The 23076-nt window shown below is 50.2% G+C and overlaps 1 protein-coding gene across 8 annotated transcripts in view; it reads left to right on the top strand.

Moving 5' to 3' along the window:
- ZFAT (zinc finger and AT-hook domain containing) overlaps nucleotides 1-23076 on the top strand; it is a 282959-nt gene that overhangs the window by 220171 nt on the left and 39712 nt on the right. For 6 of the 8 annotated variants that reach the window (XM_053208115.1, XM_053208113.1, XM_053208114.1 and 3 more), the window contains one exon: nucleotides 17621-17759. The exons of 1 other annotated variant lie outside the window; for it this stretch is intronic. In XM_053208115.1, the coding sequence (XP_053064090.1) occupies nucleotides 17621-17759 (139 nt within the window). Of the gene's footprint in view, nucleotides 1-6179; nucleotides 6449-17620; nucleotides 17760-23076 lie in introns of those variants that run through there. One more of the 8 variants, XM_053208119.1, reaches the window with a different exon arrangement.

Genomic DNA, 23076 nt, shown 5'->3' on the forward strand with positions numbered 1-23076 from the left:
CAGAGAGAGAGGGAGACACAGAACCGGAAGCAGGCCCCAGGCTCCGGGCCATCAGCCCAGAGCCTGACGCGGGGCTCAAACTCACAGACCGTGAGATCATGACCTGAGCTGACGTCGGACGCCCAACCGACTGAGCCACCCAGGCGCCCCCCCCCCCCTTTTTTTTTTAAGAGATAGAGAGAATGTTAAGCAGGCTCCATGCTTAGCATGGAGCCTGTTTGGGGGCTTGATCTCATGACCATGAGACGAAATCAAGAGTTGGATACTTAACCGATTGAGCCACCCAGGTACCCCTCAGTTTATATGATCTCTACTGATCTTTTTTCAAGATTACTTATCCTTTTCCCGATACGTCAAATCTGCTAGATACTCAAACTAATTATTCATTTCTTTTTTTTTTTTTTTTTTAATTTCTAGCATTTTCATTTCGTTCTTATAGTTTTTGTCTCTCTGCTAAGATTTATCAACTGGTCACACATGTTTTTCATTTGAGCCTTGAACACATTTGTCATCATTATTTAAATATTTCTAAAAATGTAAGTATCTGAGCTATCTGTGCATCAGTTTCTGTTGACTTTTTTTTCTTGATTTGGGATCACATTTTCTTCTTTGCCTGTCTCATCATTTTCAAGTGAATGATAGGTTGTAAAACAGCATTAGAGACTGAGCTAAGTAATAATTGGCCTCTTTTCGCACCAGGACAGTAGTGTGGGGGGCTGTCCAGAAGATAGCTGACAGGCGGACCTCACTGCTGCCTGTGAAAGGTGTGCTCACAAGCTTGGCGCTTGGCTGGCATCTGGACCTTGGACATAGGAAGGTTTCCCATAACCCTCATTGACAGGAGAAGTTTCCTGTGCCTAACCTGTTCAGATGGCATCGTGCACACCGAATATCTGCTTCCTTCTGGGAGTCTGGAGTGTTGGTATGTGCTAGGCAGAGAGTTGCCCATGTGATTAGTTCCCCGTAAAACCCTGGCATGGAGCTTCTAATGAACTTACCGGGCTGGTCCCATTTCACACGTGTTGTGACAGCTCGTTGCAAGGGAATTTCGGCTGCCCGGTGGGACTCTGCTGGGAGAGGACTCTTGGAAACTTATGCCTGGTTTCCCTTGGACTCTGCGTGCCTTTTCCCTTTGCAGATTTTGCTTTGCATCCTTTGGCTATAAGGAATGATAGCAGTGAGTATCTGTACGCTGAGCCCTGTGAGCCCTCCTACCCAATCATGGAACGTGGGGGTGGTCTTGGGTCTCTCCTAGCACAGGAGTGAATAAATCTAGTCTGTCGCAGTTCCAGAACCGGCTCTCCACTGTCGTCAGATGTTTTGGGAAAAGGATCGGGTCTTTCCTTTCAGCAAGGCTGGGCATCTGAGCACAGCGAGAGGCTCCAGGATTCGCTTTCTGTTTCACAGCACAGCTGCTGGCTTTCCAAACCATGTGGGCTCCCTATCAGCTTTACAGGCAGGCTGCCAGCTTTTCGAGGTGCTGGGATGATCCTGTTTCTCTCCAGCATTCTCCTTGGGGAAGCTCTCTCCCCTCTCTGCCCAGCCCAGCCTCGGGAGAGCCAGGGTGCCTGGTGAAGGTTTTTGCACTTTCGTAAGGGTGGTGCTGGACTTCCCCTCCCCTCACCTGCTTTGGGCCAGGGGTCCTCACTGCCATGTATGAGACCCAGTCCCTGAGGGCTGGGGTGGGTTCTCTCCCTCCTCTCCTGCCCTGCTCCCTTGTTGTACCTGCTGAAGCTCCCCATTTCACAGGGAAGAGGTGAGTAGGTCACAGGGATGAGAGCAGCCACCAGGCTCTTCTCTCCTAGGCAGTGTCTGCGCACTTCTGGAATTTGGTTCACTTACGTCTCTTCATGCCCTGACAGTCTGACGTTGTTTGCGTGGGAGCAACAGCCCCTTGTGGTTTTCGACACCCTGACTGGAAGCAGGAACGCCCCACCGTGTGATTGTGACAGTGCACAGAGCAGGTGCCCAGTAAACGTGGCTGTCGACTCCCTCCCCCACGCACCCTGGATGTGTGGGAATTTGCTGGAAGTCTGGAGCCAGGAGGGTGTGTGAGGCGGCCGACTGCTGCTGTCACGAGTAATCTAAGTGGAGTCACAGTCACCAGGAGCTCTGCCAGCTTCGGGCGAGGGTTTTCTCCACGCATCATCACTCACAAGTAGGCCCGGGGAGACCTCGGGGCTTCTCAGACCCTTGGAAGCGTGTCAGTGGGAGAAACAACGGCAGGCAGCTTCAGCACAAGCCCCTGCCTTGCAGCTTAAGCACTTTCTAGTTTGACTGTATGCATCACGGCTTTCTGGTCAGATGCTCTTAGAATCCAGACTTGCCACTTACTACCTGTGTGGCCTTGGGCAAGACACCTAAACTCTGTAGCTTCTTTTTTTTTTAATTTTCTTTACTTAGAGAGAGAGAGAGAGAGAGAGAGAGTGTCAGAGAGAGAGTCCCAAGCAGGCTCTGTGCTCCCAGCGCAGAGCCTGATGCAGGGCTCAGACTCATGAACTGTGAGGTCATGACCTGAGTGGAAACCAAAAGTCGGATGCTTAACCGATTGAGCCACCCAGGCGCCCCTGTAACTTCCTGGTAACGTGGTGATGAGGCAGTGCCTCTTGTCACTTACAGGTTGTGAGTACTAGTTGCAGGCTTCCTGGAGGGCTTGAGGCACTGTTCTCCAATGTTACTTCTGCCCAGACTCCGTCCCAGTTTTCCTCCTGTCTCTTTGCATCTGAAGATTGTCGTATGTGCACAGTGTCGTCCTCTTTATCATACTTTCGTTTAAGATTCTTGGTGCCTGTGATGTGTTCTGTTTGCCTAATTCAGTTTGCCTAATTCAGTGTCCAGTTGCCTAATTCCCCTGATTCGGTACATTCCTTTATTTATTATTTACTCTTAAAACATTTTTTTTAATGTTTATTTATTTTTGAGAGGCAGGGAAGGGGCAGAGAGGGAGGGAGACACAGAATCTGAAGCAGGCTCCAGGTTCTGAGCTGTCAGCACAGAGCCCGACGTGGGGCTCGAACCCACGAACTGTGAGATCATGACCTGAACTGAAGTTGGACTCTCATCCGACTGAGCCACCCAGGTGCCCCTGGTACATTCCTTTAAAACACACTTGGCCACATGGGTACCTCACTTAGCACAGAGAACCTTTTAGCAGGTGCATTTCCCGAGTAGTTATTCATACGTTCCCCTTCTTCTGGTAGAGTGAGCGTCTCTCCTGGATGGTGCTGCCCTGCACTGCCAGACCCGTCCAAGCTTTCACGGAGCCTGACTTCCCCGAACGTGGGGCCCACCCACTTTTTGCATTACGCCGAGCCACGTCACGGGGGCCCCTGTGCTGGAGGGAGCTTGTCCTTTGGGTCTTTGCTCTGTGTGGCTTCAAGTGCACCAAGGATTTCTGACTTCTGAAAAGCAAGTGAAACACTTGATGCATGAATTTGCCACATCTGCAAAGAAAAAAAAATTAGTCTGAAATCAGCAGTTTTCACTATCTGCACAGTTTGGAAACCATTCAGTGTGACTTACTACTGACCCTTCCTTCTCACTTTAGACGCTCTCGTTCCTGAAACACGGCCTTGGGTAGTCTGACAAATGGCTGTGGTCATTCCTCTGCCCTGGCCTTCCGAAGGTGAGGGCTGGCCCTCTCTCCTGCGGCCATAGGACCTTCAGGCCTATACCAGTATGTTCTTTTAAACAGGAACCAGCCAGATCGTTATCTTGAAAAGACACTATTCAACCTCATCGATATTTGATCGGAATCTAAAGCCAGTTGAATCCTAAAAAAATTGTGTTCTGAAAAGCCTGAGGAAGGGCTGGTCTATTGTCAAATTGAAATCTGCATAACTAAGGTACTTTCACAAAACTCTTGAGGAGTAAGGAAGATTTCAAGGGCTGATATTGTTACCACTGATGAGCTTTCCCTCAGGATTCCTTGAGGAGGACATCACCTCACAATTTAACACACAGAGTTTGAAGAGACAGAGGAAGTACAAAAAGTACTAAACTTCATCTGAATATTTGATGCAAAACCTGAAATGTTTACTCATTTCTTTTACAGTTTTTTTTAACGTTTATTTATTATTGAGAGAGAGACACAGGACGTGAGCAGAGCAGGGGCAGAGAGAGGGGGAGACACAGAATCCCAAGCAGGCTACAGGCTCTGAGCTGTCAGCACGGAGCCCTACGCGGGGCTCGAACTCACAAACCACGAGATCATGACCCGAGCTGAAGTTGGACACTTAACCGACTGTGCCACCCAGGCGCCCCTTAGACATTTCTTTAACACCCTTTTCTGTGTACCCACTCTGTGCCAGGCACTCTGCCAGGGGCGGGGGATGTCAGGATGAAGCCAGGCCTCTGTCTGCCAGGCTCACGAGTCTGTGGAGAGCCCAATGTGTATAAAAAGCAGCAGCAAGTGTATTAACCGCTACGAGAAAGTTATGTACTAAGTGCCGTGAGAGCCCTGAAGAGCAGCTAATTATTCCAATTCCATCATTTTGTAAAAGCCGTGATTTAATGGCGTTAATATAGTATCATCGCGTTATATAAAACCTATCGCTTTGAAAACCTATAGCAACCAGAAAGTTCCCTGATATCCACAAGTCAGAGGGAGATAGTGTGATCCCCATGTTGCATTCCCGATAATGGGATGAGTCCCAGACGTGTTCACAGTGTGTCCATTTGAAGCCAGAAGAAGACACCAGGCAGCTGAGCCCACAGAATCCCTAAGGGGCTTAGATGCTGACTTGAGCAAAAGTGGTGTTTGGATGAGGTCAGCCAGGATGTGGCTGTGTAAGTAATTTACTCCCGGATTCCAGTCTAAGTTTCGTGAGCAAGGGAGTAAAAGTACGGAAATGATCTCAAACAGGCAGAATGTTCAGAACCACACGTTTACACACAGTCCAAATCGGTCCTCAGTCTGAAATTCTCAGCGTCCTTCAGAATGCTGAGTCATCTGGCATTGCTTATGGCTTCGTGGCTTGCTTTCTACTGTAACTTCTGTTACCCGGGAGATGGTTTCACCTTTCTGTAGAAATTTCCAGCAGAAGTTGGCATGTTTAGTTAAGCATCTAGGGGCGGAATAAAGAAGGCAGGTGGACTGGTCCCTTTTGTAATAGTCATGTGCTGGGCATTACAGCAGTATTTTATGTAACACATAAAATTTATACATAAAAGTTACTTTATTTTGCCTCAGAACTCCTATAGTGTAGGAATGATATTCCCATTTCACAGATGTGGAAACTGAGGCCTGAGTCCAGCTCAGTAACACACTCAAGAGTGATGCAGTAGTAGGTAGTGAAGGTGCCTCTTTGTAGACAAAGCTGCTCTTTGTCCAGGACTCTACACCTTTCTCATTGTCATCCCAAGCAGAGGGACATTTTTGCCCCCTTGTCCTTTTTTCCCCTCACTGCTTTGATTATATAAGCCTGTAGTTCAGTGTTGTAGCTGTCAGAATTTAAGCAAGATCTGTGAGCAAGGTGCTGACCGAGTATAAATTTAGGAGGCGGAACATTTCCCACATTCAGTGGCAATTGCCAAACCCGTGGGATCAAGAAGGCACGAAGTGAAGGGTAGGGTTTCTGTTCGTGGTGTTTGTTTTGCTTTTTAGTTCTTAATTTGCATGAAAGTGAAGAATCTGGGATTACTCTCTTTTTTTTTTCTTTAAGCACTTTTGTATGTGTGTGCGTGCGTGTGTGTGTGTGTGTGTGTGTGTGTGTGTGTGTGTAGGTGTGTGAGGAGGAGGAAGGTCCAAGACGAGGAGGGGGGCGGTCAGCCATTTATTAACTTGTTTGAGCTGAAATGTCTCTGCTGAAAACCTGTAATGCTGTCTTCAGCTTCCTGGTATTTTAGATTTTTTAAGCACTTCGGGGGGAAAAAATGGAAATTGGGTTGTCTTACGTTAAATTAAAATTCTGTCTGTCTAGCAGTGAGCGGTATATTCTTTGGAAATATTACATTTTTGACAGCACAAGCGATTACAAAAAAATCAATAATCCAAGAACGCTGAAGAGTCTTCTAAGCTCTGGCAAGAAAAGCAATTAGTGTGGATTGATTTACTGTTATTTATTGTGATGAGGTAATTGCCTCAACGCAAGCCTTTCTTGAACTTGTGGTACCCCACGGTTTAGAAACATTTATTCTTTTAAATTGTTTAATTTATCTCTGGCCTCATTTTATAACAGAGTTGGCTTCACGCTTCTTAACGGATGTGATGACCTGGCTGTCTTCTCTCCGGCTCCTCAAGCCCAGGCTTGGTTTTGTCCCTGTCACGGCTGAGCCTGGAATGAAGTTCCAACCTCGTGCGCTCAGGCCCGTAAATCCTGGAGAGATGGGGACGGAGACAGAGATCACAGGACTCTTCTCTCCTGCACAGGCGGAGCAGGGCAGCCTTGCCTGCAGCTTCAGATTGCAGCCACGGGCGGAGTACCCAGTCAGCCTGGATTGTGTGCCGCCCACGGGACGAGGAGAGGGCGCCATACTCTCATTCGCACAGACAGCATCGCCTTGAAATCCCTGCTACAAACCTCTTTAGAGGCTGCCCGTCAGGGACAGAAGCCTGTGGAAGGCTGCCTGCCCCTTGGGGAGCAGCCTTTTCGTTCCTGGTGTGTGTGTCTTCACTTCCGCCTCCATGTTTCTTTTCGCCCTTGTGTGCGTCCCCTGGGACCGTGCATCGTTAGGCTCTTTGTGTGTGTGTCAGTCTGGGGGCAAATGCTCTTTGGGCATTTCCCTTATAAACATCGCACATGTGTCATACTGGCCAGTCTTGGTCCTTTTTCTTACGAGTTTGCGTCTTTTTCCTGTTGAGTGGCTCACTTCCCACTCCCAGGTGCAGGTGCAGTCTTCGGTGATGGTCCCTCCTGGTGTTTCTCTTGCTGCAGGGAGAGGGGCCTGCACGTGGCTCGGCTGGAATGACCCCCAGAGCAGTCTGTGGGCACGTCTTTGCATACGTATGAAACATTTCAGTCTCCCAGCCCGCGTCATCATCCAGAAGGTTCTTGAAGGGCCACTAGCTTTGCTGGATGACCCTGTGCGGGTAATGGGACTTGGCAGTTTATAGATTCCAAGCGATGAAGTTTCTCTGAGTAGAAAGTTTCTCACGGGCACATTTACCACTGGGTAGGGAGTTTAAGTCGGCAGCCGTCCAGTCAGAGGCTTCTGCTTTTGCATGCTTTGTTTTGCGAGTCTGGGGGACCCAGTACTCTCGTTGGTTGTAGTGGGCGACCCAGCAGAAATGGAAGGATGTATGCCCCGGCACCTGAACTTGGGGAGCTCACGGTCAGCCTGGGAGGTGACGCCAGCTACCATTGGAGAGTGGAGGGTGGAGGGTGGCATAAACACGGTTTTCCAGAGTGTGCTCCTTGGGACACTCCTTCCTTGGGATCCTGTAGGTGTCGTGTGGACAGGATACGGCATGCAGCGATTCTTAAAATTTGACCGGGGCACCTGGGCGGCTCAGTCGATTAAACGTCTGACTCATAGTTTCGGCTCAGGCCATGCATGATCTCACAGTTCATGAGTTTGAGCCCCACATCGAGCTCTGTGCTGACAGTGCAGAGCCTGCTTGCGATTCTCTCTCTCTTTCTCTCTCTCTCAAAATAAATAAATAACTTAAAAAATAAAACTTACTTGACCACAGAACCCCCTTCTCTTTTTTTCCATCCTCATTGTACCTCCCAGCATTTGGGTTTTATGGAACGACTTGGTTAATACTGGTTATCAGAGACTCCGGAAGTAAAAAAAAAAAAAAAAAAAAAAGCCACAATGTCCCCGGCCAGTCCCTGCCACTCCTGCGGCTTCTGAGCCCACTGCGAGGTGGAGCTCAGATCTTCCAGAGGGCTCCGTGTGCCTCCCTGCCCGCCCCATCCCCCCACACGCTCCCCACCTCTCTCTGCTGCACACCTTGCCCTGCACCCCGTCGCCTCGCCCAGCTTCACACCTGCTCCTCGTCTTCCCACTGCTCTTCTCCCAGAAGGCCGTGCAACTCGCTCACCTCCTCCCAGGCTGGGTTCACCTGCTTTGCTTCCCTCCGTGATGCTTGATCTGGCAGGTCACGTGTGACTTGTTTGTGATGCTAGAATGCGAGCTCCGGGAGGCCCCGTGTTTTAGTTTTTGTTCTGTTCTCAGCACATAGGCAGCCCTTAACAAATGTCTGTTGAGTGAACCAGTGAGCCAATAACAAATGCTATGGAACCTCGGTGTAATAGCTGCATCATGGAAGACAGCAAGGTGGAGGTGGAACTCTGAGCTCCTTTGAAGGCTCGTAGCCACGGAGACACGGGGTTTAACGGCTCTTCCGTTGCTGGGCCGGCCCAGCTCGGGTCTTCACTCTGTCTTGAGTTCACTGCCTGGCCTCCAGCCCACGGGGCTCTCCTTCTCTCAGTGTAGTGAGGGCCAGTGAATCCAAGAAGGGGCACAACACGTGTACGTGCTTTAGCACTGAGATGCTCAGCCCCGGGGAAGCCCAGCATGGTCCCAAGGGCAGAGGATTTTTCACATTCGCCTGAGGCTGTAGGCCCACTGCTGTGAGTCAGGCCCTGTACGACGGGGAGGCTCCCCGCAGCCCGTCAGGAGTTGTTCTTTTAGCAAAGAGCAGATTTAATATCTGTAAATGTATTGTTTTCTTATGTAGGGCACTTTAGAAAGACTTGCTTCATTATTGTATTATGTTCAAGAATTCTCTCAGTGGAGATTCCGTTCAGAGGGAGTGTGGGTATCTGGTATGCATTTTAGAAATCTGTGGAAATACAGGCACGGTGGCTCTCAACTGGGTCTACCCTGTAGTTTTGGAGGTAGCTGCTAGCGGGCAGTCCCGCGGGCTGTCCACACGGCAGGCTGTGCAGAGCCAGGGCCCTGAGGCAGGACCGATGGGAGGCCAGGGCAAGACAAGGTGAGTGGTTTGTGCTACCAGAACTTTGTGTGCTGCAAATCCTACCCTGAAAACAGCATCACCTTGTTGATCCTGTGAGCGGAACCAAAGTCCTTTGCCAAACTGAAAATCTCAGAGGAGAAGTTGCAGAAACCGTCCATCCAGTCCGTCAGCAGGGAGACTGCCCAGAAGTGGTGTTTGTTTGCTGCAGGCCTGCGGTGGGCAGGGCGCCAGCTGTGCTGAGGAGAGTGGCGGGCACCTGGGCTTTGGAGTCAGACCGACCTTAGCTCACACCCTGGTTTTTGCCGGGGAGCAAACCGCTTACCCTCCCAGGCCTTTGCGTCCCCAGCTGTAAGGAGAGAATCGACGTGTCTTCCCAAGGCGGTTGGGAGGCGTATGGTAGAGACCCAGGGGTCACAGTCTTCATCGCCAGTGCATTCTGGTGCGCCTCCTCGCTCCGGTCTTCCGTTGTTCCAAAGGCAAACATGGAGATTCTAAAATCCCACGTGCAAAAAGGAACACCACTCTTACCTTTCCTTTGAATGATGCGGTGTGCCCAGAGTTTCTGTGTCAGAACAGTCGATGATAACAATTCGATGAGCATCTCCACGCAGGCTATTCTTTTCACGTGATCACTCCTCCTTGCGAGAAAATGAAGAAGCGTGCCCAAGGTACCCAGATGTTCGGCAGCGTAACCCCGACTGAGCACAGGTGTGTCTGGCTCCAGAAAGCCCTGCCACTCCAAGGTGGTGGTGAGAAAGGTCCTGGGTCCCAGCGCTCTCCAAAGCACATGGTGGGGAAGCATCAGTCATGATTATTGCTTTCCAGAAGTAAAATCCAGGTAGGGCCTCAGTTGGAAGAAGCGGTCACTTCCCATCTCGTGGGATTTGGCAGGAAACAAGGTCCCCAGACTTAGGCCTTGAGCCATCGACACTCACTGAGTCTTGGGCCAAAGTCAAGCTCAGGGCCTGGGCCAGTTGTTTTTTTTTTAATCTATTTAACTTCCCATTTACGTGTCTCTAATTACTTAAAACATGCATTCTATTCTAGAAATCCTAGAAAACATCGAAATTTATGAAGTCTCCATAGCCTAGTAGTGTCTGCTGCTCGCCCCTCGGTATTTCCTTCCTGTCTCCCCCGGGTCTACAGGAATCTAGACTTGGGAGCCTTCAACATAAAGAGCTGGTCTAGAGGGAGTGTTCCCAGGTCAGCTAAATTCAGTTAGTACTGAGCTTACTGCTTGCAGGCACCGTTCTAGGTGCTGTAGTAACAATGATCAAAACAGACCAAAAAGCAACAAAGGAATTCTGCCCTCCTGGGGTTTATATTCTCATGGAGGGAATAGACAATAAGCAGAATAAGTAAGTAAATCCTGTCTTCTATTAGAAGGTAATCAGTGCCATAAAAAGCAAACCAGCTCAAAGCTGTAAGGGGCGCTGGGGACAGAGAGAGGAGGCCTCACAGGAACAGTGACATCTGACCATGACCTCTTTGACCTCAGGTTGCATAGACCTTCAAAGGGGCACGCACCTGGGAGAAACTGGGGTGCAGGTGGGTTAGCCTACCCTTCTGTGGATCTTTTCTGAGAGGATGTTGGGTGGGAGAAGACCACACAGTGGAGCTCTGATACTATAGCCTCTGCATGGTGGCAGTGGCGGTGGTGATGGCGATGATGTTTATGGTGATGGCGACGGTGATGGTGATGGCGATGGTGATGTTTATGGTGATGGTGATGATGATGTTTATGGTGATGATGATGGTGATGGTGATGATGGTGATGGCGATGGTGATGTTTATGGTGATGGCGATGGTGATGATGATGTTTATGGTGATGATGGTGATGGCGATGGTGATGGTGATGATGATGTTTATGATGATGGTGATGATGATGGTGATGGTGATGATGGAGCAGATATTTTGAACATTTACTCACCCTTTCATCTGTATAACTTCTTTGGTCCCACCCAGTAATTCTGTGCTGTCAGTGTCTTCCCAGTCCCAATTTCTGAGGAGTAAACCGAGACGCCGGAAGTTCAGGTCTATGCCTGAGGCCACATGGCTAGCTGACGGTGGCCCTTGTGTAGTGAGGAGGTGGACATGGCTGTCCTAGCCACAGCTTTTGTTGGCGACTGGTACTCGCTCAGCCTTGGTTGGCGTTTAGAGACAGTGGTTGTTTTAGCTCTTGGCTGAGGGCCAACGTCAGGAGCGCCTCCTACCGCCTTACCCTCCTCGTGCTCAGAACATTTTCCGAAGCCATGTCTTCCTCCCTCTGCAGTTTGGCCACGGCTGCATTCTGTGGCCCCACTGCTACTTTCACGGAGCTTCCCTTGGCCTACTGTCGACCTGGTGTCCCTGGTTGGGCGGTCCCCCAGAAGGGAAGCAATGGGAGTGTAGTGCACTTGCCCCACGTAACCTGGCCTCAAAAGACAGAAATGCAACTCTCTTCAGCATTTCTTCTTTGCCTGTGTAACTAAAACTTAATTGTTCTTTGTAAGTCCTGGGAGGTTGTTTTTTCTTGTTGCTAGTGTTTATTTTTTATGGTCAATTTTCTGATTTATTTCTGTTACTTTACGCTATAACATTTGACTCTGAAAATGATCTTAGAGATAATAATAGTTAACATTCACAAAACCCTTATGGTGGGGGGCCAGCCTCGAGCCCCAGGCTCTCCTGGATGCATCCCCTCTATGACCAGGCACCTTGGGAGGGTCACAGGCTGCACCAAGGAGGAGGCTTCTGTAGGAGGGAAGGAGGGAAAGAGGGGTGACCCCCACCAGGAGGTGCTTCAGAGGATGATAGTAACAAATGTTAACGTACTAATTAATTAAGTGTAACAGTCATGAGGCCTGATGTGCCTTATTTCTCAAAGCAGGCTCATACTCTTTCTTGACACATCATTTAAACCCTGTCAGGTAAATAGGAAAAGTTTTTTTTTTTCCATTTCACAGATGATGTCTTAGCTGGGGTATCCCAGCCGATCAGTGGTGTGCCCAGCACCTGAACCTCAATCCCCTAGCTCCTGGTTCATTCATGCTTTCTGACTCCACGCTTTGACTTACGCTTGATGTAAAATGCTATTGGGTCATTACGAGGGCCTTTGCGCCACAAAGGTGTCCACATTCAGATAGCCTGGTCTCCATCAAGCATTGTCGAAACTGCCTTATACCAACCAGTCCATATATTAGGGGTTGTAACAGTCGTACTATCTCTTCCTGCAGTTGGAATCCAAAGTCACTTGCGTATCAGTTAGACTTGTGGTTTGTCTCCTTCTTTACCTCGTCTTTGTCTCTGTCTCTACCTTAGCTGGTTTTTTAAATTAAGGTTATAAAGTCTTCACTTGTGGTTGTAGGTTTCACCCCAATAGTTATCCAGAACCTTCTCCCAGGTCATTATCTTTTTCCATCCTCTCCAGAGAGGGGTGGGCCCAACTCAAGGGCCAGGCTCACATCTCCATCCCTGAGCCTTTTGACATAGCTGCACGGCCATCTGCCGTCCTTGGTTACCCAGACCACAGCGGGAGCTCGCGTGGCGAGGGCCTTCCTGCCTGCCGGGCCAGCAGGGCACCCTCTACACCACCCGAAAGCTATCCTGGGCTTTGCAGCTGGTTACCAGTGTTACCACCTGGGACATCGCCTCATCGCCAGCTTCTCGTCTGTTTTAAAACATTCCTCTTGGTGCTGACGGGAAGTTGGATTGGCCTCGCTTGCATGCAGTTAGATGCCTTCTAATCGGTTTCTCCGAGCCCAGTTTCACAAGTGAGATGGGACTTCCTGTCCCTGTCTGTTTGAGGAACCAGAGCCATAAATCCTCCAGTTGTGAAAAAGTGTCTTTTACCTACTTCCCTGATGTAAGTCTGAGAACATCGATTTCAGCCTCCACCAAGTCAACCGCCCTTTGTCTTTCAACTCAGATAGCTGATCTTTGGTGCACCCTTTGAGAAAGACTTTTAAAACGTCATTGAAACATGACCCCAAACTCAGCTTCTGCCCCTCGCCTTCTCTCCTTGACTGGCCATGTTACTGGAATTCTTCTTAGTACAGCCACCGGGGCCACGGCCAGGTCCTGTGGACACCCGTTAGGCCTTGCCTTACCGGGTTTCTTAGTGTGTTGTCCCTGCCATCCCTGCCTCCGTGAAGGGCATTGTTCCATAGATCCTGTGACTCCACCCACGCCTGGTTCCTCTACTGTCACTCTTTCTCATCCTTCTTCGTGAGCTCATCCTCTGGTCTGTCTCTCCTGTTCCAGATGCCGCCCTCATGCTGCTGCCCTCTTCACCTCACACACCCTCTCATGATGGGTGAATTCCATCTGTGGGCCTCTGCTACTCGCCTCTGCTCAGATCTGTGTCTATAGCCCAGAACTCTCCTCTGAGTTGGGACTCATTCTCCAACCTCTTTCTGGAAATGCCCTCTTGGGTATCCAGAGTTCTGTACTCACACCCCTCTTTCTCCTCATCCGTAGAACTCCCTCCACAGCTGGTGCAATGCCTTCCTCTTGTGTCTTCCTTGCTGGAGACTTGGGGTCATCCTGGGGGCCCACCTTCCTTTTTTCACACTGCTTCTGAGTCACTGGGTCTGGCTGGTTTTACCTCCCCCATCTCTCTTAAAGCCTCTCTTCACTTTCCACTTCCTTGTGCCATGCTCTCATTTTAGGGCTTATACAAATATCTGTATCGTATATCTGTAATATACATACATACCTGTGTAAAGACACATAATCTATAATCCATATGTGTGTATTATAGATGTATCTGTGTCTCTTGTGTGCACCTCTAGCCACAACTGGACACGTGTTCCCTGCCTCCAGTCTTGTTCCTTTCAAATCCACCTTCCATCAGTTTCCAGAATGGTTAATTCTAGGTGTGAAGAAACCTGGTGGAGACATGTGTTCCTGAAGCCACGTTGCTGGCATGTCCCCCTGTGATCTGGCAACTGTCTCCTGCCGTCTTCTCAACCCCCAGAAGTCCCTCCCCCATTATGGTGCTCCAAGAACTGCCTATAGTTCTCCCAGCCCACTGGGTGCTCCTCGTTTTTAGGAGTTGTTGGTTAGGTCTGGGCTTTTTTATGTCCGGGAGATCCATGCCTGCCCTGATGGAGCTCCCAGGGGACCTGGTTGTTCAGGAAATAATGGCAAATGGGAAGTCAAGTCATCTCTTTGTTGCTGGCGGGGCCTGGATCCCCAAATCCAGTGCAGACCAACTGGTCAGGCTGGGAACGTGTGACACTTTTGGTGGATTCCGTAACGGTTCTGGACTGCAGTTTCCTTATCTGTAAGATGGGGATAATAATTGTACCTAGCATATTAGGTGGTTCTGAGACTTCTAGGAGTTAATCCCTGCAAAACACTGAGAACTACCTGGCCTGTGGCAGGTAAAACTGTAATAATTTTTATGCTTGATTGCGTTTCTTAATAACTCCAGTGTAACCCTGAATAGCAGGAATGCCTCGCTGGTGATTCAGTTTAGTTTTTGGCCACAGTAAGAACGTGGATGTTTTGTTTTACACGAACTCCACTGCTGTAGCTGCTTCTATGTTCCTCCTGACTTTGGGGCGTCTTTGGGCCCGAAAGCTCTCGATAAAGAACTTCCCTTTGAAGATCTACTGTCCCTTGCCAACTACCAACGTCTGACTTAGACCCCGAGTTTTCTGATTTTCTTGCCCAGATAGCATCTATGTCTCCGAACTCGTGTGGATTCAGAGGATCACAGATCTCTCTGTCCATCACTCTCTGTCCAGGGTGGAGCACAGTTCCACCTACTCCCCGAAGGCGGTCAGTGAGTACATGCTTCACCACTGAAACCTCAAGACTGGGAAGTCTGGCCGTGGACGTAGAGATGTCACGTGCCCTCTCCTCCGCCTTTGTCCCCAGCCCTGCGACAGCCCCAGCAGAATGCCCTGCTGACAAACGGCAGCACCTCCTCATAGGTCTGAACTTGCTTTGTTGGAAGGGCCCAGATGCGGCCCAGTGACCGCAGTTGTAGGGAGAAGATGCCGAACGGAGGTTCACTGGTGATTGATGTCACCGAGAGGTTGCGGGGGGCCTGACACAGTGGAAGGGCACTGAGGGTAAGAGGCCGCAGGGGGACAGATCTTTCTAAACCCATGGTGCCGCCGAGCAGCTGAGCGGCTTCTCACCTCCCCGCATCTTCCAGCGGCTACGATCACGGCCTTCCAGAGGCCACAGGAGAACGTGCCCTCGTGGAGTGAAGGTTGGTTAGCCTCTGAAAGCGTCTCTTTCAGCTTTAAGAATTGAAGATTTGGGGCAGAAATTGGCGGTCAGTCACAGGTGGGCCTACCTGTACATTTTTTTGGCCTGTCTGCTCACGTCTTGGCAGTTTTTCTCCTCATTCGCAGTTCTGTCGAGGAGTGGGCATGGGAATACAAGTTGAAACTCTCACGGGGAAGTTAACCTGCTTGGCCCCACGAAGGGCGAAATTGGCTCTGGGGCATGGAGTTAGGTCCACAGGACCATTTCTGTAGTTGCCCCTTCCTGCCTCTTATGCCCACTGACCACTCAGCCCTGGTAATAGAGTACTTTTCTATTGTTCTTTCTGATTTCTATGTAAGTGCTAGTGTTCCGAAAGTAATTTTATAACGTTTGCATATTTAGGAGACGAAAGCATTTGAAAATGTGTTAGCTTCTATTTTAACTCTGCAAATAATGACACAGTGGCATTTTAGATTGCTTGTTCTCTGCTCAGTAGACGGATGAGACAGCCTGGCTAATTTTTGCCTTTGTTCCGGGTCTTTTTGTTTAATAAATCCTTGTGGGCCAAGCCACGGGGTTTTCTTGCACAAGGGACTGAATGTAGCACATGCAGTGTGGCCCAGAGCATCCTATGACCACAGAGTGGCCTTGCGTAGGGTGGAGGGAACGTTTCAGGTTTTCTCACTGGATTGACGTCCGTGGGTCTTTCTCTCCAACAATGGCCCTCCTGGGGGTAACAGCATTTGCTTTATAGGCCGGGATGGCCCCTTGCTATGTGCTGCTGGGACAGAAAGGAGCAGGAGCGAATTCTGGAGAGGTTTCCGAGGAAGCCTGGACAAGACTCAGTAATTAGGCGAATAGTAAGAGAAAAGAAAAAGTCTAGGGTGACACTCAGGGGTTTGCCTTTGGGTGATGAGCTGATTTTGCAGAAAGAAGAGTCTGAAATTGTGTGCGTTTATTCTGAGGTGCCTGCAGAGCATCCCCGTAGAGATAACCGGGAAGACAGTTGGACATCCCTGTTTGTGATTTGGGCGCGATCGCAACAGGATATATATCACGCTGTCAGACTGATCACGGGTCCACCGCAGGAGAGCAGACAGGCCCTGGACAGAGCTCAGAGAAAGCCGGCATTTCCCGTTGTCCCATCCGGATCCCCCAGACTGTTCCCAGAGCTCCTACCACCATGGGCTGCTCCCTCTCTGCTGTTTCTGCCAGGCCAGCGAGCTGCTTGTGTTCCCAGGTGGGCCCTGAATGCACATTGGGGATTCACGTGGCATTCTGCTGCACAGTTGTAGGGCTCACGGTTCAGAGGGATACTGATACTGTCTTGCCTGTGCGTCAGGGCGGGGGATGGAACAGTGATCCAGACGTCCATCCTTCACTCTGCCGATGGCATGGCCTCACTGGGTTCCCTAAGGGGCTTGAGCAGGCACCCCTTTCCTCCTCACCGCTCATTCTGGACCCCTCAAAGCAGTATGCAAGGTGGGAGCCAGGCCGCATGACCCCTTGCGTCCTTATCTTGAAAGTGCCTCATCCTGCCCAGGTGGGGCTGGAAATACATTTACCAGGTGGGTTTCCCTAATGGGGGACAGCTGTGGGTTGATGCCTGTATCTGTGCACGTGCTTGCAGGTGAGTCCTGTGGAGAAAGTGACTTGGAGAAGCAGGTACATCAGGGAATTAATTGTGAGGGGAGCTACTTTGAAAGACATTCACTTTATTTTATTGTATTTTATTTTTTAAATGTTTGTTTATTTTGGGGCCCCTGGGTGGCTCAGTCAGTTAAGTGTCCGACCTCAGCTCAGGTCACGATCTCACGGCTCGTGAGTTCGAGCCCCGCGTCGGGCTCTGGGCTGACAGCTCGGAGCCTGGAGCCTGCTTCGGATTCTGTGTCTCTGTCTCTCGGCCCCTCCCATCCTTGTATTCTGTGTCTCTCTCTCTCTCTCAAAAATAAACAAACATTTAAAAAAATAAAAAATAAATAAATGTTTATTTATGAGAGAGAGAGAGAAAGCACAGACAGGGGAGGGGCAGAGAGGGAGAAAGAGAATCACAGGCAGCCTTCAGGCTCCGCACACAGAGCCCGACACAAGCCTCGATCTTACAACCGTGAGATCATGACCTGAACCAAAATCAAGAGTCAGATGCTCAACCAAATGAGCCATCCAGGTGCCCCAGAAGACATTCACTTTAAAAAAAAAAAAAAAAAAAGGAAAATGATAGATTGCTGTGTTCCTCTTATGTTATTTTCTTCTTGGACAAGAAGTGGACAAAATGAGAAATGAAAGCAACCACATTGAGCACAGACCCTTCCTACCCAGGGGACACCTTGTGCAATGACTTGCTTGGTCCCCGCCGAGGCAGGACTCAGCATCCCGACGTTGCGTTTCTCCCTGGAGCATATCCTAGGGGGCAGCCTGCTCATCAGGCTTTGGGGGTGTCAGACACCCCAGGGTGGGGGGTCGGTGGAGGAGGACATTGGGGCAAGTGGCGCCCCTTCTGCTTGGGGCTCGACCTCCCCTGGGGCTCACCTTCAGTCCTTGTCCCTGCAGCCCTTCCGCTGTGCCCATTGCCATTACTCCTGTAACATATCCGGCTCCCTGAAACGGCACTACAACAGGAAGCACCCCAACGAGGAATACGCCAACGTGGGCACCGGGGAGCTGGCGGCCGACGCACTCGTCCAGCAAGGTAGGCAGTGTGCCCCTTGAGAGGAGCTGGGACGTCTTGCAGCTCAGCCCCGACCCCTGAGCATTTTGTTAGTTCCCCGTCGTCATGACTGTGCTCCACGTCCCCCGTTGGTATGTCCCGGCGTTACTTGCTGCCTCCGTGGAAATCCAGGATGAGGAATCCTAATTTACCACCCTCCCCACGACGTTCACCTGCCGGCGCTGGCTGCCTTCTGTTCTTGGTCCGTGTACCTTCCTCCTGCATGCAAGTTCCTGCTCACGTGCACGTTCTGTTGTCTCCCTCAGTATAACTTCCAAGGGCTGTTTGTGGTCCAGCATCAGGTGGCCCATTTTGTTTCGCCCTGCTCCTGTTGGACATGGTAGGGTTTCCAGATTCCTCTTTTGTGGCAATTATGAATCATGCCGTGGCAAGCGGATTTGTAGGTGAGCTTCTTTAGATGATCCAGAAATATTTATTGAGTGCTCAGATTGCTTATTCATCCTGAAAAGGATAAACCATTTAGAGCATTTAAACTGAACAGAATGGATGCAAACCTCTCATATTCTTGAAAAGCCTGAGAGGGTTTTTTTTTTTTTTTTTTTTTTTTTTTTTTTGCTGCTTTTTTCAGTAAATGATCGCATATTCCCGCTTGAGAAGGTTGAGCTCATGTATTTATATCCGTGCCTCAGTAACTCAACTAAAAAAATGATTGCCGCACACAGTCCATCAGTTTTTACTACTTCCTGAGTCCTGTGACTCTTTGAAGCCAGAGACCGTTTTAGAAACCTGCCCCCAGTGAACAGAGATGCGGGCTGGCGCCCCCGGCTGCAGGAGCGGGCGCTCCGAGGTTTCCGGTGCGGCGCGAAGTCCCCGCTCGCAGGGATTGCCTTGAATGAATCTTCATCTAAAACAAAGGAATTGACCGAATCCTTCAGCACTTTCAGTGACAGGGCTGATGTGTGGAGGTAGATAACGGCATAAAAACTCAGGATAATTTTAGAGCCATCCATCAGGGGTAACGGGGAGTGTGTGCCTCGTGTTTTAATGACCGTTTCGTAGAGCTGGAGACCGGGATGGTGCCGTGGGGGGTGCAGGGGCCCTGGCTCGAGTCTGTGCTCTGCTCCTTGAGTGGTGCCATCAGGGCACGTTAACCAGCCTGTCCAGCTCAGGCCCTTCACCTGAGAATGGAGTCGATAGCAGCCTTCTCTCCTCGTGGCGGACGGGGTTACCTGAGCGAGCACCTGAGTGGCATGCAATACATTTTCGCACTTGTTTCCTTTTTCCTGAAAACATCTACGCCCTCTAGAGCTCTAGAGCCATTGCATCATTTTTGATGCCCCCCGCCCCCCACCCCGCCCCTCCTGCCCCGGTCCGGGAATCACAGAGGAGAGAACCGATTGCCTCAGAGTCACAGCAGATTGCTCGAGAAGCAGGCTAGATATTCCTTTTATTATCCTTCGCGCTGTTGGGTTGGATTGGCAGGAAATAGACCTTTACTGCGGCTGTTGGGACAGGCGTGGGGCTCTGATTGATGACACTATCACTGCTCTCTGCTTCCAAACTTTCATCATCGCCTTGCGGAGAATGTGCCGGTGCCGAACTGTTTCCTGCCCTACGTTTTCAGTTACCTTTCTGAGACGCTCTGTCATCCGTTGGCATTCCCTGACAGGGTCTGCTGGGTTTTAATTTTTATCTTCGCAGGGGCATTTTTGGTGTCTTCATATATACATAACACATGCGTATACATATATGCATACATGTGTGTGTGTGTACATATGTGCGTGTGTATATATACACACGTACATATGTATACACACACACATATTTCCAGTGCCCCCTTCAAGGGACAAGCTGAAGAAGGAAACAACTGGATGCCTCTCTTGGCTCATAAGAGACATTACACCATTGTATTTTGGCGGGAGAATAGTCTCTGAAATGAGATCGCTGGTTGAGTATGAACACAGGTTAGGATCTTTAAGAGCACGATGCTCCCACTGTTCCCCTGTCTGAGAGCAGGCAGGAAAACGGAGGGACAACATGGGATGCACACAGTTGCTGTGTTCGGAACGCTGGGTGCTTGGGTACCACTGGAAATTTTCATCTTCTTTTGATTAATTTCACAGAATTCTCCCCAACCTCTCCCCACCCCCCACACTTGGTTTTGTTTTTCTCTTCTAGTCCCTCATCAAAAAATATCTTCATGGGACTTACTAACTTCTTGTTTTGGCATAGAGAAATATGTGTGAGAGTAACGTGACAACAAGCTGTGAACAAAATGTACCCTTCTCAGAGCGGTGTTACGGCTTCCCCACAGGGGAAGAGACTCCTTGTCCATCAGCCCAGTGTAAGCAGTGCCACGCTGTGACACAGGCAAAGCCATCAGCTGTGGGCAAAGGTTCTCTTACCCATGATGCTCAGGGATTTGGGAAGGATGTCCACACGTGGCACTGTGCAGGAGGTAGGGAGAAAGGCCTAAAAGGCAGAGATGTTTCCAGGTCAGACATTTCTGTTCCTTGCCGGTTTCTGGGGGAAGGTTCCCTGGTGGTCTCCGTGGAGTCGGGGTGATTTTCAGTGGGCTCCTGAAGGCCTCTGGAGTGGCGGCTGCTCAGGCGTCCACCCGTCGTGTTCTGTAAATGTTTACCAACGGGCTGTCTCAGGGGCAGGGAGAAGGGAAGCTGGTTTACAGCATTCGCCAGCTTCTGTAGTGGAAATGGTTGTGCTGTGGCCAATTTTAAGCTATCAGTGTGATGTCACTGACCTGGACAGAGATGCGCACAGCGGCTTGCGAGCTGGTGGCAGCTGGCTCCCGCCCGCCACTGGTCCCCAGGGCACAGGGGTGACGATGGCACCCCTTTGGGACCCACAGTCCCCTGAGAACTCTGGTGCGTTTCGGTAATGAGACTTGCCCGGAAGGCCGTGTCGATGTGTTACTACTCCCTGCTTATATTTGGTGTCCTTCTGATACCTCGAAGGCAGATTGGACAATCTCTTGCTAATTTTCTTAGCCCGTTGCTTGTTCGTTAATATGGACGTGAGGCATTTTCCCACACAAACACACGTTCTCACGTCGTGGCTGCAGCAGGCCCGGCCCTGTTTCCTCTCGGAATCTGCCTGAGTTAGTAGCTCAGGGGCCGCTTCCCTAGGTCTCGGGCTGGGGGCTGGCTTCGCTTCACAGGCCGTTAGCTCCGTCCTGAGCTCACCGCAGGACACAGGTGGGACTGGCAGGCTGCTTACTTCCCAGTGACCTCAGAGCGGCCCCGCAGGTCACTCCAGGTTATTGGCATGAGCACAGGCATGGGAGTCCGGGGCCGGAGCTGGGGTGGCCGATCGCTGTGGCGCTGGGATGACTCGCTTAACTTCTCTGAACGTCGTGTTACGTGTCTTCGAAGACGAGGTGCTGATACTGCTCAACAGCAGTTGTAGAGATTAGATCTCACTCTCTAAGGTCCCAGGAGGTGCCTGACACATAGTGCTTGATAAATGGTTCAGATTGACTGTCGTGTTTATTCCCACGTTCCTTGGTCACCATGTGTCTCTTGTGCTCCTAGTGTGCCCGACATTGTGCTGGACCCTGGGATGTGGTGGCCTTTATCGTGTTGTGGCCTGGGCTGCGGACGAAGGCTGGGAAGCTCCTCCAAGGCCCCGTGTTCTGGCTGTAACAGAATGTGTGTTCCTTCCAACAGTTACCCACGCTGCTCACAGGAGGAGAATTCGCTGCTTCTCTGTGGTGCTGACCCTTCTCCCCGGCCCCACTGTTCGAGGGTCATTGAGGCTGGGGTGGCGGTTGGGATGAGGGGCAGTGGGAAGAGCAGGGCTCGAGGAGATGGCTGCGTTTGCAGCATCTGCTAAAATCTTGGCGTGATTTTGAACTACCCTAATAGAAGAGTGTGAAAGTATATGCATACGCACCTTGGATATATATCCATACCTTGGCTTTTCACACCAAATCCAGGGCAAATAGCATAGAAGAAAATCCAGAAACTACCAGGTTACACAAAAGTCATTGATTTGATTTGGAGACATTTTAATTTTAAAATTGTTTTTATTAGGGCCCAGATTCCATACCTGACTGGCAGGTGCTTCCAGTGATGTGATGTCATCGCACCGTGTTATTGCTCTGCATTCCTTTCTCTCTCAGAGGCCCTGTGAGGTCGGCATCGTCATTCCTGTTTTCAAGAGAGGAAACACGGGTGGGAGAGTGGTCAGCCCAGGCCACAAAGTGGGCGAGGGCCCGGCCGGTCCCCCCTGAAGCTTGTCTCACGTTTGCACTTGTTAAGGAGGAAGAGGAGGAGGAAGCATATGGTCCTGTTCTGGGACAGTGATTGGCTCGCATTCCATAGTGGTCACATGATCCTGTGTCAGAGGATCTCGCACACACAGGCTGCCGTTTACTCTTTCTGAGTTTTTTTGTCTCCAGGTCTAGTTGCTGATCTAGCTGCTGATCTGCTGATCTGGGGTTTGAGAGAGATCCAGGTAGTGTTCTGACAGCATGCTGTGTGACCAGGGGCCTCCATGTCATGCTTGCATAGGATTTCCACTAGATTGCTGTCCTGGGCGCGTTTCCTCGTTCTGGGCTGGGGCTCTGCCAGGTCTCAGGACAGGCACTGGATTAAGAGACAGCAAGAAGTGGGGATTTTAACAAAGTCCGGGTCCACATTTTGCTTCCTAATATTGTATCATCACATTGCTCTGTATCCAGTTTCCTTTGATAATTAAGCTCATTTGTCACAGTTACTGTCTAGCTGCTTGTATCAGTTTCTTACCGCAGCTGTGACAAATGGCCACAAACTTGCTGGTGGGTTAAAGCAACACAGATTGATTATCTTAAGGTTCTGAAGGTTAGAAGTCCAAGATAGGTGTCACAGGCTCAGGTCGAGTTTGCTAACGCGTATGTATTCTTTCTGGAATCTCCAGAGGAAAGCCTGTTCTCTTGCCTGTTCCAGCTTCTAGACGCGGCTCACGTTCCTTGCCTCAGCCCCTTCCTTCTTCCACTATCACGGCCGCCAGTGACAGTAGAGGCTTCTCTGTGACCTCCCTTTTGCCTCTTCTACAGGAGGACCCTTGTGATTACATTAGTCCCGCCTGAATAATCCACGCTGATCTCCCTGTCTCAGGAGCCTTGATGAATCACGACCTCAAAGTCCCTTCTTGCCACACGAGGTGACCCTCCCATGTTGCAGGGATCAGGATGTGAACCTTGCTTTTTTCTTTCTCTGTGTTTATTTATTTTTCATTGTAATGAAAACCTCACACACCTGTCTTTGTTGCGTATCCAGGCACATTCCATTCCAGACCGTCAGCTCCTGGGGGCCAGGACCCCCACCTGTTTAGTGTGGGC

This window comes from Acinonyx jubatus, chromosome F2 (genome assembly GCF_027475565.1).
Source record: "Acinonyx jubatus isolate Ajub_Pintada_27869175 chromosome F2, VMU_Ajub_asm_v1.0, whole genome shotgun sequence".
Lineage (NCBI taxonomy): Eukaryota > Metazoa > Chordata > Mammalia > Carnivora > Felidae > Acinonyx > Acinonyx jubatus.